General features: G+C 49.1%; 2 protein-coding genes across 11 annotated transcripts; both read right to left on the reverse strand.

Moving 5' to 3' along the window:
- Nucleotides 1-2,955: 2,955 nt before the first annotated feature.
- On the reverse strand, nucleotides 2,956-8,169 carry LOC121440299 (N-alpha-acetyltransferase 10). 8 transcript variants are annotated; one of them, XM_041641095.1, is made up of 8 exons: nucleotides 8,012-8,169; nucleotides 7,505-7,603; nucleotides 7,127-7,167; nucleotides 6,100-6,145; nucleotides 5,895-6,010; nucleotides 5,647-5,691; nucleotides 3,934-4,018; nucleotides 2,956-3,259 (listed from the first exon to the last, which is right to left on the reverse strand). In XM_041641095.1, exons 1-8 carry the CDS (start codon nucleotides 8,030-8,032, stop codon nucleotides 3,023-3,025), a joined length of 690 nt encoding a protein of 229 aa, XP_041497029.1. In that variant the 5' UTR covers nucleotides 8,033-8,169; the 3' UTR covers nucleotides 2,956-3,022. The 8 variants fall into 8 exon arrangements, with proteins under 8 accessions (XP_041497029.1, XP_041497028.1, XP_041497030.1 ...); XM_041641094.1 differs by having other exon boundaries at nucleotides 7,109-7,167; XM_041641096.1 differs by having other exon boundaries at nucleotides 2,956-3,350; nucleotides 7,109-7,167; nucleotides 8,012-8,168.
- Nucleotides 8,170-8,320: 151 nt separating this feature from the next.
- LOC121440298 (N-acylglucosamine 2-epimerase) lies at nucleotides 8,321-16,451 on the reverse strand. Of its 3 annotated transcripts, XM_041641090.1 has the most exons (11): nucleotides 16,367-16,451; nucleotides 16,068-16,177; nucleotides 15,833-15,908; nucleotides 15,651-15,726; nucleotides 15,336-15,508; nucleotides 14,691-14,915; nucleotides 13,629-13,710; nucleotides 12,760-12,935; nucleotides 11,945-12,076; nucleotides 8,569-8,656; nucleotides 8,321-8,481 (listed from the first exon to the last, which is right to left on the reverse strand). In XM_041641090.1, the coding sequence occupies exons 2-11, from the start codon at nucleotides 16,172-16,174 to the stop codon at nucleotides 8,357-8,359; spliced, it is 1,260 nt and encodes a 419-aa protein (XP_041497024.1). In that variant the 5' UTR covers nucleotides 16,175-16,177; nucleotides 16,367-16,451; the 3' UTR covers nucleotides 8,321-8,356. The 3 variants fall into 3 exon arrangements, with proteins under 3 accessions (XP_041497024.1, XP_041497027.1, XP_041497025.1); XM_041641091.1 differs by lacking the exon at nucleotides 8,569-8,656 and having other exon boundaries at nucleotides 8,360-8,481; XM_041641093.1 differs by lacking the exons at nucleotides 15,833-15,908; nucleotides 16,068-16,177 and having other exon boundaries at nucleotides 16,367-16,412.
- Between the last annotated feature and the right edge of the window lie 1,049 nt (nucleotides 16,452-17,500).

The raw sequence follows: 17,500 nt of genomic DNA on the forward strand, positions 1-17,500 counted from the left end.
AGTTAGTTCCAGGACAGCCAGGGCTACATAGAGAAACCCTGCCTCAGAAAAACAAAACTAAAAACAAAAAAATGAGAGCGAGGAGTGTGCGAGGGATGGAGGAAGAGAGAACCCTGTCTCAAAAAACAACAAAACCACAAAGAAACCCAACAACCCCCCCCCCCAAAAAAAAAAAAACAGAGCTACAGAGCTGCCTGCCTCTGTCTCCGGAGTGCTGCTAGACCTTTTTATTTTATTTTTTCAGGATTTTTATCTTACGTGCACTGAAATTTTGCCTGCATATATATCTGTGTACGTGAGGATGTCTGATCCCCTGGAATTGGAGTTACAGACAATTGTGAGCTGCCATGTGGGTGCTGGTAATCGAACCTGGGTTATCTGGAAGAGCAACAAGTGCTCTTAACCACTGAGCCATCTCTCCAGTTCCGCAAGACCTTTTTAAAGACGTGGAAGAAGGTACACTTAGTCCTGATCACATGACTGATGTGATCAGACTGGTTGGCTACTGGGGACAGAGGGAGATGAGACGAACCCTAAGGACAGCGGGGGCTCCGGAGAGAAAAAAATATTAGGCAGTGAGGGTACATCCTGGAGAAGCGTCCCTGGAGCCAACCCCAGTCACCCTACAATCTACCTTCCAGCCTCAGTTCACAAGGCACTTAAACCGGCACTTTCAAGAGACAGATGCTGCTGAAGCAGGGGAAGTGCTAGGCCACCAAAGCCTAGTGGGCCTGCGGTTTCAACCCCCCCACCCCCACTCCAGATTCTACCTCCACCCAGGAAACCTAACCGACTAGGGGCGGAGCGAATAGAAGAGCTTCAGCTGGCCACCAGTGACACCCAAGAGGGTGGGCCTCCGCAAGCGCCTTCGGAAAAAGCTCCGCGATCTCCCTCTTGCCAACTATGGGGCGCAGGCGAGGCAGTGCGTACCTCCGCCCGTTCTGCCAGGTGGCGTTTATTCTGGCGCTGAAGAACCAGAGTCTGGAAACTAACAACGTCACCGGTTTGTGAACCGGAAGATAATGACGTCAGCACGCTAGGCGGGACGAGCCGTTGACTCGACTCGTACAAAGGGAAGTACGTATTTCTGGCCAATCAGAACGCAGTTTCGCTTGACGTAGCGAAGGGGCGGGGGAGCAGCATGCGCTGGCGTAATTTTCCAGCCGCTTTCTCGGTTTCTAAAGGATAATTTCCACAACCAAAGAACTAAGGTCCAGGACAAATCATTCAACCTATCGATGGACCGCTGTGTCACTTGCGGGAGCGGGGAAATTGTTAGTATAGTGACAGCTCAGATGTCAGGTGTAGAAGCCAGAAAGCACGTTTAGGAGAGAATGTTATGACAAAGCGTTTGAGAATCAGGTGAACTCACTTTTTGCTTTTTTAGCTTAAAAAAACAAAAATGTCGGGAATGGTGGCTCACACCTGGAATCTCAGCACTTAAAACACTAAAACGAAAGGATTAGGATTTAGGCCAAACTTGGTTACACAGTAAATTCGTTCACAGCCACCCTAAAATACTTGAGATCCCGTGAAAGAAAAGAGGGGAAGAGCAGGGCAGTGAGGGTACACGGTCTTTCATCCCAGCACTCGGCAGGCAGAGGTAGCAGATCTTTGAGTTTGAGGCCAGCCTAGGCTACAAAGGGAGTTCCAGGTCTATCAGAACTGTTACAGAGAAACTCTGTAACAAAACAAAAGGGGGGGGGGTAAAAGAAAAAGACATGAGGGTTTATAAAAATATAAAAATTTGTATATTCAATACAAAACTATAATAAATCGCTGTATTTAATTTTTTCTTTGCAATTACCAGAAGTCACAGAAATGTTATAAGACATTGGGGTAACAGTGCACAGAACTGTCTCAGCATAGCAACAAAACCAAATAACGGGGGACAGCTGACGGGGATGGCTCACACTTGTAATCCCAGTACTTTGGAGCCCGAGGCAGGAGGATTACCACAAGTTTGAGGCAAGTTGGACTACATAAAGAGTTCCAAGCCAGTATTGGCTAAGGAGACCCTATCTCAAAAAAAGATGAATAAATGCTGGGCTGTGGTGGCACACACCTTTAATCCCAGCACTCAGGAGGCAGAGGCAGGAGTTTGAGAACTGGTCTACAGAACAGGTTGCAGAACAGCAAGGGTTACACAGAGAAACCCTGTTTAAACTCACCCCCCCCCCAAAAAAATTATTTTGAATAAACAAAATAAAGGAAATAAACCTGATCATGTTGAATGTCAGTATGCAAAGAACACCTTAGAGGACCAGGCCTTTGAGGCCAACAGGGCTAGGAATGTGGTTCGGTTGCTAGAGTGCTTGCCTAACATCCAAGAGGTCCGGAGTTAGGTCTCCAGCACTGTATAAACTGGGTGTGGTGGCAACAAAGACCCAGCCTCTCTAAAAAAAAAATGTATTAATGTGACTGAACTGACAGGGCTTAATGACTGTTGGGATGGTATAGAGGAAAGAATCAGGGATAATGAAGAAGGAAAAGCCCAAGCAACTGGGTAGCTAAATAGGCCAGGATCCAGCTAGGACATCTCCAGGTAAGTGAAAGACAAGCAGTTGGCGTTTGGGATTTACGAGGTATGAACCGGAGCTGCTGCAGGTGAGAGCAAGTATGACTGGGGAAAGGGCTGAGAGCGGGACATAAGAGGACGAAGCAAAGAGTATCAAGGTGGGAAAGTTGCCTCTGAAACACGAGGCTCACTAGAAAACCCCAAGAAATCATTTACTCTAACCCTAGAAAATTAGGAAGGCAGTGAGGCCTGCTGGCCACAGGAGAATAGGGCACCTAAGCCAGTGTATCTGTCGACCCAACTCAATTGCTGAAGGTGGCCACATTCTCCCAATCTGTTTGACTTGTAAGTTCAGTAGGCTCTGTCTGGGTTGTTAAGATGATATCCTTGCCATCAAAGAGCTGGAAAGAAGCACAGCCCTAGTATGCACATTCACAAATTCCCCAAGGGTGACATTTATTGTAAAAGCACATGGGAGGAGGCTTGCACCAGGTGGGGCAGGCTCTAGGAGGCAGAGTCAGAGGCCTCTGAGCTGTCTTTGACATCTGTGCTCTCTGTGGTCTCGCTGACCTCGCTGAGGTCCTTGCTGTCCCCACCACTATCCTCCGCAGTCAGGCCCTTCTCCTCACGACAGGCCTCTCCCGAGCTCAGAAGCACGCTGCCTTTGCTCTCCGCCTTGTTCTCCATGGCCGCCAGCACCATGTGCCTGCCCTTTTCCTTCAGCTCCAGATGCCGCCTCAGCTGTCGCCGGAAGCCCAGAGGGAAGCGGGTGGAAAGAGACAGGGCCTAAGTCTCCAGACAGGAGACAAGAGGAGCCAGGCCTTGGGGCTGGCTGGGGGAAGGGACACAGTGAGAAGTGGTAGGGCCACACAGGAAATAGGACTGGGTAGAGATGCAGTTCAATCCTAGCTCTCTGCTCCTAAGCCTGTTTGCTTATTTGTAAAATGACAAGGGTTCTGCTGCCCTCAAATGGACTTCTGGGGAGCTCCCAAGCACAGTATTGCCCCCATTAATTGCTCTATACCCAGGAGGCTTGGTCAGGGACCCTTTCTCCCCAGCCCAGTTTGGTCTTAGAACTGAGCAGGCTAGCCATGACTGCTCCTTACCCTAGTAGTCCCAATCCCTTTGCAGACAAAAATCTCTTCCTACTGTCTCCTCTTCCATCAACCTCTGGGCTTCTTCCCTGAAGAGCATCCCATGGCCTCCTCTACAGTGAACCAAGGCCATGCCCCTACTTGTCAGTTTCCGAAGTGAGGGAAAGAGGGACTCTGACTCCTAGCTCCATAGCTACAAGGGCTGACACTCAACCTTGGCCTTGCCTAGAGCCACCAATGCCCCCCTGACTCACAGGTCTTTCCCAAGTACTAAATCCCTCTACTGCTGGAACTGCTGGCCTGATTTGGCTGAACTCTTACCTCATCAGCCATCTGCGTAAGGTCCCGCTTCATTGCATATGCATCTTCTCCATCTGCATAGTATTTGGGCTCCACTTCACTGATTCTGAGGGTAGGATGGAGACACACACCTGGGGGCAAATTCTCTGGTTCTTAGGCTACTAGGGTGGGTGTATCTGGGGGGGGGGGAGGGAGGGGGTGTGTGTGTAAAGCAAAAGGCCAGCCTGAATGGATTCTTTATTTTTTTAGTTTTTCATTTGAATGGATTCTTTTCCAACAGCCTGATGGCTTTCTTTGCTCTCCCCACTGAAGCCAAGCATCACAAGTAGCATTTAGGATACTTCCCATCCCTGGACTTGCCACTACTTTGTCCCTAGCTTCACTTGCAATGACTTGTGTCTGAGTTGAAGTCCTCAATTCTGCCTCCTCCTTCCTCTCTCTGATCTGCTTGCTTCCTGTCATTTACTGAACATACAGCTGGTTCCTCTGCTAGGAAAGAGAGACACTGTACCTGCATGTAGGTGGTCATCACAGACTTACTGCTGAAGGGAGATGTGTGTGCACACTTGAGTAGCCCTGACAGTGGAAGGGAAGCCATTTGATGGCCTAAGACATGAAGTCAAGAGAATTGGTGTGTGTACACATGCTCATGTGTTCATGTGGAGGCTAGAGGTATATGTTGGGTATCTTCCTTAATTGCTTCCCACCTTATTTTTTTTTTTAATATAGGATCTCTTCACTGAATCTGGACTGTTCCCATTCAGCTAGGCTGGTTGGTTAGTGTACCCAGGAATTATCTTGTCTTAACCTCTGATTCTCTTGTCTTAACCTCCTCAGCACTAGGATAACACTGTATGTGGCTTTTATACATGGGTGCCAGGGATCAAATTCAGGTTCTCATAACTAAGCTAACTCCTTAGCACCCCTATTTTGAGACAGGGTCTTGCTGTGTAGCTGAGACTGACCTGGAACACCCTGTGCTAGGCTCCTAACCCACAGTCCCCCACCTTCTGAGTGTAGAGATTAAGAGGCATGTACTACCACACCTAGCTGGGAATTGCTAACTTAAGAGTGTTAAGTAGTTCTCACCAGAAGCATCCTTAACTTGGTCAAAGAGCCCTCCATGAATCTGGGTACTGAACCCAGAAAAGCCTGAAGGCCACTGCCCTGATCCCAATGGTCTCATCTTCGCTTTACCCACTCAAAGCCTAGTGTGTGACTCAGTGGATCCTTCAATCAGTTTATCCCAGCCACTCTCTTCAATACTCATCTTATGAACATGAGCTGACATCAGTCATCACAACATCCAGAGCTATCGGTCCCTCATTGCTTTTGCTCATGGCCCTTTTTCTCTGCCATCCCCTTTCATCTGTTCTCACCTGATGCTTCCTAGTACCAGTCACTTCTCTGCCTTTGCTCATGCCCTAGCCTATCTCTCTTTACTCCTAGACCAACACTAAGAAGCCTTGTGTGTTCTTTACCCCATTGCCCTTCACCAGCCTCAATAGTACCAAGCCATCCTTCCTCTACCCAGCAAGATGCGTTGGGCCCCTTCTCTCCCACACACACAGAAAGCAGGAGCCTTCTCCATGTTCGCTTGTCAGTGAACAGCCAGCCACTGAATATATAGAAGGCCTCCTAGCAATGTCTGAAGTCCCTCCACCCGTTTCTCAGTCCACCTCAACCAAATGGATAGATCATCCCACTTAAAAAAAAAAATCTTGATCTACTTACTGAAAGTTGAGGGTGTTGGAATAGAGATGTAGGGCAGCCCGGTTACTGCAGGGGAATAAGGCACCACTGAACTTCACAAACTTGGCCAGGCATATTGGCCAGGTCCTGCCTTTCTTCCTGGTCCTCCTTCCCCACTAATGCTACCTCCCATCTTCTTCTGAAGGCAGTAAGCCCCAGTATCCCTACCAATTGGCTACCTCTTCCTCCCCACTCCCTAGTGTTGCCCTTTTCCCCAACTTGGCTTTCACCTCTTTCTGACATGCAGGGAGACATATTTGGCATTGAAGTTCTCTATCATGGCTCGAGAGGCCTGGTCCATCAGCTTCTGAGCCAGGCCAAGGCGCCGGTGGGAACGCTTCACAGCCTGAGAGAAGGATGGGTAGAGAGGGACCTTGGAGGCTGCGTTCAACTACCTCCAGCCCACCTCTGCCAAGCCCTCACAGCTCTACTCACCAGTGAGGTGATATGTCCGTGGGGCACGTCATCTGGGTCCTCTTCCCTAGAGGAGAAAGTTAGAAAGGAGCCTGGTACAGGTGGAGTCTATCTGGGACACCTGTGCACAGCAAGCGTGCAATTTGTGGAGGATTCTACAGCACCCCAGATCCAGGTAGAGGAGAACTAGGAACTTCTCAATCAGAATAAAGCCCCATGCTACACCCTCCAGATATGTACAGTGTTAACAGAGCATTGCCCTGAGATTGACCCCCCAAAATGTCAGCTGCCAAGCCACAAGAAGAGTAGTGCTGGGGCTGGAGAAATGGTTCAGTGGTTAAGAGCACTGACTGCTCTTCTAGAAGACCCAGGTTCAATTCTCCAGCAACCACACGGCACCTCACAACTGTCTAACTTCTATTCCAGGGGATTCAGTGCCCTCATACAGACATACCTGCAGGCAAAACACCAAAGTACATAAAATAAAAATAACTAAATTAAAAAATCTTTAAAAAGAGAGTAGTGCTGAATGCAACACTCTGAAAAGGCGACCCCACTGTTGGAGGTTGTGGGAAGATGGACAGACACTCTTCAATTGTCCAACTCAGAGGGCATGCAACACAGAAGCACAACAATGAAAACATGAATCGAAACAAAATGTGGGCTGCTTTCTCACTTCTACTAAGTGTCCCATACATGGTAGTGAGAGAACAAATGTGGAGGAAGGGTGCATGGAAATACTCTGTACCTTCTGCTCAATTTTTCTGTCAACTTAAAGCTACCCTACAAGCAACCTGTTAATTAAAATAATAAAATTTACAGCAAGCTGGGCATAATTAATCTCAGCATTCAGGAGGCTCAGCATGAAGACTGCTAAAAGTTTGAGACTAATCTGGGCAAAAGAGTGGGAACCCCTTATTCACCAGACATGGTTGGGGTTGACCTCCCATTCCCTTCTCCAAAGCTTTTCCCCAGCCCCTCAACAGCCAGTCGTAGCATTAGACTCTTTTCTTCCTCCTTGGTGACTCACATTTTGGCCAACACGTACCCCACAATCTTCCCATTCTCATCCTCAGCAATGTAAGAGAGCTGGAGACAGAGAGGAAAAGGAAGTCAGGCAGAGCAGGCAACAGGCTAGAGCTCACTACCAAACTCCTGCTGTGTGTACGATAGTGGGAAGCTGCAATGCAAGGAGCCCAGTTTCCATACTCCACACGTGTGCCCTCTTTTGGAAGAGCACAGGCACAGGTGGGAATCCCATCTCCAACCTGTGTCTAGCTTACAGTTCCTACATACACCTTTTCATTTGCCAGGCTTCCCCATCAGCCAGGGCCTCCCTGTGCCAAGAGATACTGCCACTGCTTTTAGCCTCCTGGGATCTATGTTTCACTACTGTTGCCCCTTACAAAACACAAAAGCTGCCCACCTGGGGCCAAGAGAGGCCATGATAGAAATAGTACTTCATCTGGTAGTTCTCGGGCAGGCAGAGGAGGTTGCAGTGCTGCATGTTCATCAGGTCCTCGGGCTGTATAACAGCAGGACACGGTTAGTCCAAGACTGCAGTGACTAAGAGGGCCTCATACACGCGAGACTCCTGTTCTCTGTTAATCTCTGGGCCTCCCCTTTCCCCCGGGAAGGTCAGGGTTGTGACTGACTGCACAAGCCTGGTTTCTATGCGCCCTGCAAAAGATGCCAGTTTCAGGACTAAGCAGCAGCGCCTGGAGGTCGCGGAGCCCACTCTATGGAGCCTTGACATCAGGCAAACTAGGGAGACTATAATCGCGAGATGTCTAAAGCAGGTTGCGGCAGCCTGAAGGTCCAGCGGCCGCAGACGTGTAGGGCCACAGCTCCCAGGTCCCTAGGTAGCATGCGCACGCGGTCACCCGGGAAGGTACCCATACGGTGGGGACAGGCTGGCTCCCCATCACCTCACCCTAGCATTGCGGATGTTCATCACGGCGGCGGAGCTCGCGGGTCCTTGTGGGTCGTGAACGCGCGCGCTCAGCGGCCACTCAGAAGCACCGCACGGACGACAGGGGCCGGGGCCAGGCTCCCAGGGGGGCGGTGGCGGAAGGGGTGGGCCGCTATGAGCCGCCTGCAGCGGAAATGCGCGGCTACGGGATCTGCTTCCAAACTGCAGTCAGTGAGCGCCCAGAGCCAATGGGCGCGGTCGAGGTGGCGCCTTTGAGTCCACGGCAGCGGGCAGCATGGGAAGTAGCTGTACCCTCCCGCGGGGCCCACAGAGGCGCGCACACAAGCTGGTGGAGCAGGGTCAGATTTATTTCGAGCCTCCGTAGATGGGGTCAGCGGGTGAGGACACGACGGGGGTGGGCCCGAGGCGGTGGATCAGGGCTTCCAGAATCTGCTCACACATGGCCAGACACCGCGGCACGTGGAAGCAGCCTGTGAGGATAATGGATGCCAGGGTTGGGAGAGCCCAGGCAGCTAGGTGTCACAAACCCTTGCAGCCTCGCCCCTCTCTCCTCTCACCTTTAAAAGGACCTCCCTTGATGTTGAGGGCCACCTTTCCCTCTCGGTTCAGATAGCCAAACCATTCTCCAAAGTCAGGATCATGAAACTAGGATAAGGAAGGAGACAATGACAGCTAGTGTCTGGCAGGGCCCACCCGAATATCACTGGCTGAGGAAGGGGCCCTTGTTGCCCCTTTGCACTGTCACCAGCAGAGTTCAGACAGCATGATCTCAGAAGAAAGCTGAGGATGGTGGGCAGTAGGACTTCCCAGCTTGTGTAACCCAGTGGGATAAGGGGCTGCAGGCGGTGTGCTAAAACGCTGGGAGAACAGGCGTTGTATGTTTGATTGGAGTCCAAGTGTTATCCAACACTTTGAATATTTAAAAACAGGCACATTTTTGCCTCATCTAAGTTAAAAGAGAAAGGGAGAGAAAGAAACAAAGAATCCTGCCAGCAAAGTTTGCGACAAGTGACTTCCCTGGAGTTCATGTCCTCTACTTCACAGGCCTTTGGCCTAAGAAAACCTTTAGATTATCAAGCAGAGACACAAAACTCCTGTCCATCGCATACTGGGGTTTTTATAGCAGGCTCTCAGACTTCCCTCTAACCCTGTGTGATGCCTTTACTCCCAACCGTCAGGAGGCTGACACATTGCTGTTTAAGTTTCAGACCAACCTGGTCATCTGCCTACCTTCACCATGGGTTCTGAACATATTTCTCACTTCTGATGCTTCAGATATGGGGGATAGTAGCTGAGCTGGCTGGAGAGACTTATTATACCTGTCTCACTGAGGCTTTTCAGTTCCCCAAAATGTAGCCCAGGTCCTTATCCTAAGCCCTTCCCATTTAGTTCTCACTGATAAAATAGTTAAGTAGAACCCCTTCTTAGAAGGCATTCAAGTTTACTATCAAAATTCTCCTTTAAATTGTGACATATGAGTTGTGGATTTTAAGCTGTGTAATGGTTCATGTCTATAATTCCAGGACACAGGAGGCTGAGGCAAAAATGCTTCAAGTTCAAGGCAGTACAGTCTGTCTCAGAAAGCGTGGTGGTAGTGTATTCAATGGAGGTATAAGCAGCCCTGTATCTAATCTTTATAGCTTTTGACTAGTCTTGTCCTTGTTATGTATTTATTTTTGAGAAGGAGTCTCACCTTGTATTTCTGACTGCCCTGGAACTTTCTATGTGGCTCAGGTTGGCCTGGAATCCAACTGAAGTCTTCTTGCCTCTGCCCCCCATTGCTGGAACTAAAGGCATGCAGCACCATAACTGGTCCATGCCCTTTCATTTCTAGTTTTTTTGAGACAGTATCTGTGTAGCCTTGGCAGTTCCTCAAACTCACAGAGATCCACCTGCCTCTGCTTCCCAAATGCTGGGATTAAAGGCATGAGCCACCACCACCCAGCTCTCCATGTTGATTATAACGTTTGCAATTCATTTTTTTTTTTTGTTCTCGTTTGAGACAGTAGCCCAGGAAGGCTTTGACTTCACAGACCTCCTGCCTTGGCCTCCCAACTGCTAAGATTACAAGGATGCACACCACAATGGGCTCTTGGAATTGTTTAATGTTATCTTTACCTTGTTCAAGTTCATTCTTACTTCATTTTATGGTTAAGATTGGTGGCTTTAGCTGGGCAGTGGTGGTGCACACCTTTGATCCCAGCACTTGGGAGGCAGAAGCAGGTGGATCTCTGTGAGTTCCAGGACAGCCAGCAATGTTATACAGAGAAACCCTATCTTGAAAAACCAAAAAAGAAAAAAAGAAAAGATCGATGACTTCTATTTCACTCCCTTAACATATATATTCAGTATTCAGGCAGAGATACAACCTAATGGCTCGTGTTTGGAATTAGCGCTGAGCATCTGAGAGAGCTTTAGCTGCCTGTTTAGACACACTGTAATAGAAGCATGGTTTGGATAGTGTTGCCTCTAATCACAATAAAACCATGCTGGATTTCAGTTACAGTTAGTACAAACCAGCCAGATGTAGTACACCCATCTGTCATTTCAGCATTCAGGAGTCAAGGTGGAGGCAGGAGGGACAGAAGTACAAGGTCATCTTCAGCTATTGTTATTTGTTTGTTTGAGGCAAGATTTCCAAATGTAGCTGGTTGGTCTTAAACTTACTATGTAGACCAGACTGAGCTCTTCTTTGCTGTGATCTTCTAGTTCCAGCCACCCAAGGCCTGGGATTACAGATATGAACCACCTTACCCAAGTCACCTACATTTTTTTTATTGACAATGAGGCGTTTGTAACAGGCCAAATTTCTCTCTCTGAATGACAGCCTCAGAAACTCATCGTCAGTAAAGTGCCTTGCAAACTAGCTTGGCAGTGGTGAACACCTTTAATCTCAGCACTCAGGAGACAGAGGCAGGCGGTTCTCTCCCACCACTGGAGAGACAGACATAGGATGATCCCAAGGGTTCGCCTGCTAGCCAACATAGCTAGTGAGTGACCCTGTCTCAACAAAAAGGTATGTAGTGCCTGAGGACCACCTGATGTTGTCCTCCAACCTACCTATACTCTCTCTCTCATACATGCACATGTACACATGTGGGGAGGTAGTGTTCAACTGGTGATCCAGCAGCCTGACATCCTAGCTGTTGGATTCCCTGTCAAGGCTCAGGCTGCTGGACCTGGCAGATCAAGGATGTTCCTGCCCTCCATTGCTTTGGATCCTTGTAGGGCCCTGGTCTCCCTTATTCCTGGGGTGCATTTGCAGGGACAGTTTATGATCAGCTAACTAAGCTTTCTGTGTGTTTCTGTGCTCTCCCTGCCCGGCCTGGTGGTTAGCTGCAGGGCATTTACTCCATTGTTAATGTGGTAATTTCCCACCTGCCTGGGCGGAGATCCCTGTGCAGCAGTTAGAAACACAAGGATTTCCCCAAGTCTGAATAAACGGGCATTCGGCTGGTCTCCTTTTGAATGACCCTGGTCTCTCTGTGTGTTCTTTCAATCTCCAGGCCCTTGCTCGACTTGCGTTTGGTACAGTGGCGCGTGAACTGTACCGAGGGTGTAACACAAAATCGGGTGTTACAGATCCTTGCTCACAAGGTTTTCTCTGACCCCTCTATGAGAAAGTTCTGTATCATTTGCTGTCTACTTTGTTTTTTACAGCTTATTCTTCTCTACATTTGTTTGTTTACTTGATTAGAGTCTGATCACCCAGAAAGGTGAATTCCTTGAGGCAGGGTTTCTTGGTTTACCAAACAAAAGGCACTCTTGGAAGTCTCAGAACAGCTGAGAGCAGTACCTCATGAGTGGACCCTAGGAGGGGCTGAGGGAAAACCTACTGGACCCCCTTACACGGTCCCTGTTTTTCCCTTCTGCTGCCTGTTAGACCCTTCATATCTGAACTGGGCTTCTAAGAAACGAGGAGACAGCACTTACATGGCTGAAGGTGTACTCAGCAACCTGGTTGAAGATTTGAAGCAAGGCAGGGTCCCCAGTGTCACTGAAAGCCATGAGGAAGGCAATCATGGCTTCACTGTGTGGCCACCAAAGCTTCATGTCCCATTCTAGCTGAGAACAGAGCAGAGATAGGCAGTTGAGGTCCCCTTAAGGACACTTCCATCCGATGTTCTGGCTCAGGCTGACTGGCTCAGGGCTTGGTTTTAAATCATAAGACATGGGGGATAGAGTTTGAATAGTCCTTAAGAAGAAGGATAGCTTTCTAAGCAGCTCTTTAAAAAGAAAAGTACTGGGGCAGACTCCCTTTAGCTCTTAAATCAGAATGCTGTCTTGCCACATCATCTTTAAGCCTCTTCGACACTGCTGCTACCCATGGCTGGTATAGTACCCTCTGTAGGCCTCCAGCAGGATCAGGACACAACTAATGAGAAGAGCAATTTCACTCCTGTCTGCTACCAAGTGAGAAAGTGTGAGCCACCTAAGAGCCCTTGCAGCCACTGGCACCAGACAAAGGAGATATGTGTCTTGGCACCAGCATTTGCACATATTCTTCTTAACTGGACTCTAGGTTCAAATTTTTGTTGTTAGTTAGTTTTTTTTTTTTTTTGAGACAGGGTCTCTCTGTGTTGTCTTGGGTGTCCTGGAACTCACTCTGTAGACAAGGTTGGCCTCAAGCTCACAGAGATCCTTTTGCCTCTTGCCTCCAAGTGCTAGGATTAAAGGCGCGTGCTACCATGCTCTGAGTTCCCTTACTATGTGCCAGGTTTCAAGCAAGTTGCTCTGGGCATTCTCACCTGGGTGGGGCAGAGCCCATCAACATCCTGGAAGTAGAAGAGTCCTCCGTGCTCAGGGTCCCATCCAGAGTGGAAAGGCAACAAGAGAAACTTGTCAATGATGTGCATTTGAAGTTTGGCATCACCTTTTCTGTGGGCATACTGGAGCAGGAACCAGCCAGCTTCTATTGCATGGCCTAGTAAGGGTTTAAAGAAAGTAAGGCAACACCTTTAATCCCAGCACTCAGGAGGCAGAGGCAGGTAGATCTCTGTGAGGCCAGCCTGGTCTACAAGAGCTAGTTCCAGGACATGCACCAAAAACTACAGAGAAACCCTGTCTCAAAAAAAAAAAATAAATAAATAAGGCAGGAATCAGAATTTCCCTCCAAAGCATCTGAGGGCTTGAGTTCCTGGAACCTCCCTTCCTCAAGTATTAAAGATGTTTGAACTCGGGGCTGGAGAGATGGCTCAGAGGTTAAGAGCATTGCCTGCTCTTCCAAAGGTCCTGAGTTCAATTCCCAGCAACCACATGGTGGCTCACAACCATCTGTAATGAGGTCTGGTGCCCTCTTCTGGCCTTCAGGCATACACACAGACAGAATATTGTATACATAATAAATAAATAAATAAATATTAAAAAAAAAGATGTTTGAACTCTGTCACAACCCTTTTTCCTGGACTCTATTCCCTGCAACAAAAAAAAAAATTAAAAAAATATATATATGCCTCCCCCAATAGATACTTAAGCTCCTGCAGCCAATGCCCAGTCCTGTGCAGACTATCTCCTTCCTGTCTGGTCCTTGGTGGAGGGAGGAGGGCAGCTCCCTCCCATATGAGGCCAAACTGAAAGCTGAGTTCTTTTTCCGGATGGGCCCAGCACACATCTTCACCTGGGTTCTGATGTCTTCCAAGGCAACCAGGGAGTTCTTTACCATCCTCTGATATATTCTCTAACACAGCTTTTCCATCCCTCTGTCAGGAAAGGGGCAAAAGAGAGATGTTTACAGTTCCCTGTCATCCAACCAGAAAGATCTAACTTCAAAAATCCCTCCACAGGACATGGTGGCCCATACCTTTAATCCCAACTCTGGGGAGACAGGCAGATCTCTGTGAGTTCAAGGCTAGCCTGGTCTATATAGTGAGTTCCAGGACAGCCAGGACTGTTACACAGAGAAACCCTGTCTCAAAAAAAAAAAAAAAGAAAAAGAAAGAAAGAAAAAAGAAAATCCCTTTTTTTCTTTACCCTTGGTACCAGCCATCTACTTATTCAGTAGGACCAAAGGGTCTTTTGGTTTTGGTTTTTCAAGACAGGGTTTCTCTGTGTGACAGCCCTAGCTGTCCTGGAACTCACTCTGTAGACCAGGCTGGCCTCGAACTCACAGAGATCCACCTGCCTCTGCCTTCTAAGTGCTGGGATTAAAGGCGAGTGCCACCATCACCTGACAGTTGTGTGTTTTGAAACAGTCTTGGGAGGGCCCAGGCTGGTCTCAAACTCTACACCTGCAAGGCTGACCTTGAACTCTAGATTCCCCTGTTTCAACCTCTGGAGTTCTGGAAGAACAGAAGAACATTTTTGGAATGGCTGATTGTCTCTCAGGGGTCTGTAGGTTTTGATCCTTCCTTTAGGTCAGGATCTCAGGCGGGAGAGAGTAAAACACTGAATGAGGAGGCAAGATAGATTTGGGAGCCCAGAGGCTGAGGAGGGCATAGAGTAGATCAAGGTCTCAGGATACGCCTGGGGTTCTGGCCTCTTCTTTCTACTTTAGGACCCACCCATCCCTGTCCTAGCAAGCCAGGCTCTACCTTCCTGAGGGCCCTGGACTGTATTTCAAAAGAATGTTCTTCCTTAGATCCAATCCACCTGTCTAGAAAGCTGAAGAACATATTTCAGGTGGAGGGGCCCTTGTATAATGGGAGGATGAGGTTCACTCTGCCACTCTCTCTGTGCCTACCTGGACGTGCTGCAGAATCCTGTGGGCACACCAGTCCCCTAGTTCTGCGTACTTGCTGGTCAGTGCCTCATCTTCCTCCCCAAGCTGCTCCACCAGGCTGAGCAGCATCATAGGCACTGCCATGGGCTCTGTGGCTGGGGTCCCCGAGAGCTGAGGCCGGCCTAGCCCAGTGGGGTCCACCCGCACCCAGTGGACGATCTGGTCCATCATCTCCACAGCTTCATTCTGAGGGGAGAACAGATAGAAGCTACAATCCCATCTGTGTCCCCTAGGAAGGACCCAGTACTCAGCTTGTTCTCCAAGGTTACACCTGCTCCTTCTACAGCTCTCCAGGGCCAGCCCACAGCCAAGCACCAGAGGCCAAGCAGATCCACCCAACACTGCTTGGGGGACTCTGGGATTCAGGTCACTTTCAGGCAGTAGAGCCCAGGAAGGAAGGACGGAGAGGACCTCTTCTACTTGGATACAGGGCACGGACAGATCCGTTTGCCCAGGGTCCCTATGGTGGTATAGGAATTGAGAGAGAGCTGAGGAGAGAAGGTGGTCACAAAATGGTAGGACAGGAATGAATGGGAGTTGTGGCAGACTCCCAGGCCTGTGAGAGTGCACTCACACCCACAGCCTGTAGCCATCCCTCCCACATACCTGATAACGTGTTTCCCCTGTTACTTTCCAAAGCTCATTCATGGCCATGGTGTAAAAACACTCGCTGAAAATGGTCCGCTGCACCTTCACTGGACGGCCATCCCGAGTCAACACAAAGGCACATTTCTTGCCAGGCGGTGCCACCCGGGCATAATGCAGCAAAAACTCACCACCTGGGGTTGGGGAGAATGTATGCTAGGTGAGGGCTGAGAATATACTGCCTCTTGAAACATGCCCAGTCCCTTCCCTTTTCTAGACCCTTTTAGATCCACTGAATAAATGACCCACTGAAGCTCCTGAGGTAAGAGAGAGTACCTGCTTTTGCTGCATCCAGAAGCTCAGCACGGTGGAAGCGCTCAAAAAGGCGGTACAAGCGACAATACATCCATACCTGTGAGGGAATACAGTTTAAAGAGAGGCAGCTGGGGTAAGGGAAATCCTAAGTATCCCTGGGTATCTCCAATTGTTGTGTGACAGTTTTAAGTGTAAAAACTGACCTGCCTCCCCTGTAGCCAGACATATTTGAGGTGATCATAGACCTGCCCATTGCGGCCAAGACATGTGAAGAAGCCCCTATGAGACATGTATTGTTAGAAAAAGAGGGAAGGAGACTTGCACCCTTCTTCATGGCTTCACTACTCTCATGAAGCCAGTAGATCTGTGAAACTTCAGAACGAATTAGGGGTTTCAGAGGGGCAAAAGCCCTGGGACAATCAGTGAGGGGTAGCTAACCCGTGTTCCTCGTCATGGGAGTGCTGTAGCCAGAAAGCGACCACAGTGTCGAGCTCCTGTCCCACTCGTTCCTTCCAGACCTGCAGTGCCTCCCGTTCCTTCTCCATGTCCTGTGAAGTGATTCAGGTCAGGGCATGGAGACAGAGTTCTTCACAGCGACTTCCTGAAACAGCTTAAGTGGGCCCCAGAGCTGTTTGCTCGCACCCCACCCCTCTTAGGTCCTTGAGCCTCTGCGATGGGCTTCTGACCCCACCGTTGCCTGGGACCTTCCAGAACAGCACCTCTCCCGCCAAGGATACCTCTGACTCCTAACGCTCGGTCCGTGTATTCGCTTTCCTCTAGGAAACGGGAGTTGGTTGCAATCCCGTGACAATCACTCAGCTGACCGAGCAGTGCCCCACCCACCTGATCCTCCTCTCGGTTCAAAGGGCCCAGAGGTAGGGGCGGGACAGTGGGCGGGGTTTCCCCACCCCCTGCCCATCTAGGCTCGGGCTGAGCACCCTTGATCTAGAACACCCTGGTGGGAACTGGATGAGGAGTCTTGTCCCATTGGGAGAGAGTAGGGAGGGGAACGACTTGGGCCTGGCAACTGAGGCTGGTGATCCCAACAGATGTGTGGGGTTGGGGTTCTCCTGGAAATGCCTGAATCCTGAGACCCTATGACCCCCATATAGTGGGCAAGTCATATCTGCCAATTTGGTCCTTTAGCTGCTTCAGCTGTCAGTATCCAGTAGTTTACAATCATTGGCCCTGATTGGTCAGTTCCTGGATTCTTCATCCCAAAAGATGCTTCTGAGAAAACAGTGGGTAATCATGCAGAGCAGAGTGGGAACCTTCCAGATCTCCGGACCTTCTACTACTATATGTTGGCTCTGAGACAGGCTGTTTGATCTGTTCCACGCATTTTTTTTTTAGATTTATTTATTATGTATACAATAGTCCTCCTGCATGTACACCTCTATGCCAGAAGAGGGCACCAGACCTCATTACAAATGAGCCATCCCTCCAGCCCCTCCACCCATTCTTGTTACCCATTGGGCAACCTCATTGATCAGCAGAATTCTGTGAAGGAAGAGTTTCAGTCAGAAAGCCTGAGGTAGTTGGGGAGCTTGAACATGTTCTGAATCTTATTATTATTGCCTCTATGTGTGTCTGTGCACCACATGCTCTTAATATCCTCAGAAGCCAGAAGAGGGATCCTCTGGGGCTAGAGTTACAGTTGGTTGTGAGTTTTCATGTAGGCGCTGGGAACTGATCCTGGGCCCTCTGGAAACGTCAGTGTACTTAACTGCTAAGTCATCACTCCAGTTTCTAGAACATGCCCTTAAGGATGGACAGCAATCCAAGAGTGTAAAGTAACTAGACCTGCTGCCTCATCAATGTTGCTCTAGGAGTTGGTTAGTAAAAAAGAATCCAATCCCTGGATATGATTA

Source organism: Microtus oregoni, unplaced genomic scaffold (assembly GCF_018167655.1).
Source record: "Microtus oregoni isolate MIOR12 unplaced genomic scaffold, Mior012 000067F_001, whole genome shotgun sequence".
Taxonomy (NCBI): domain Eukaryota; kingdom Metazoa; phylum Chordata; class Mammalia; order Rodentia; family Cricetidae; genus Microtus; species Microtus oregoni.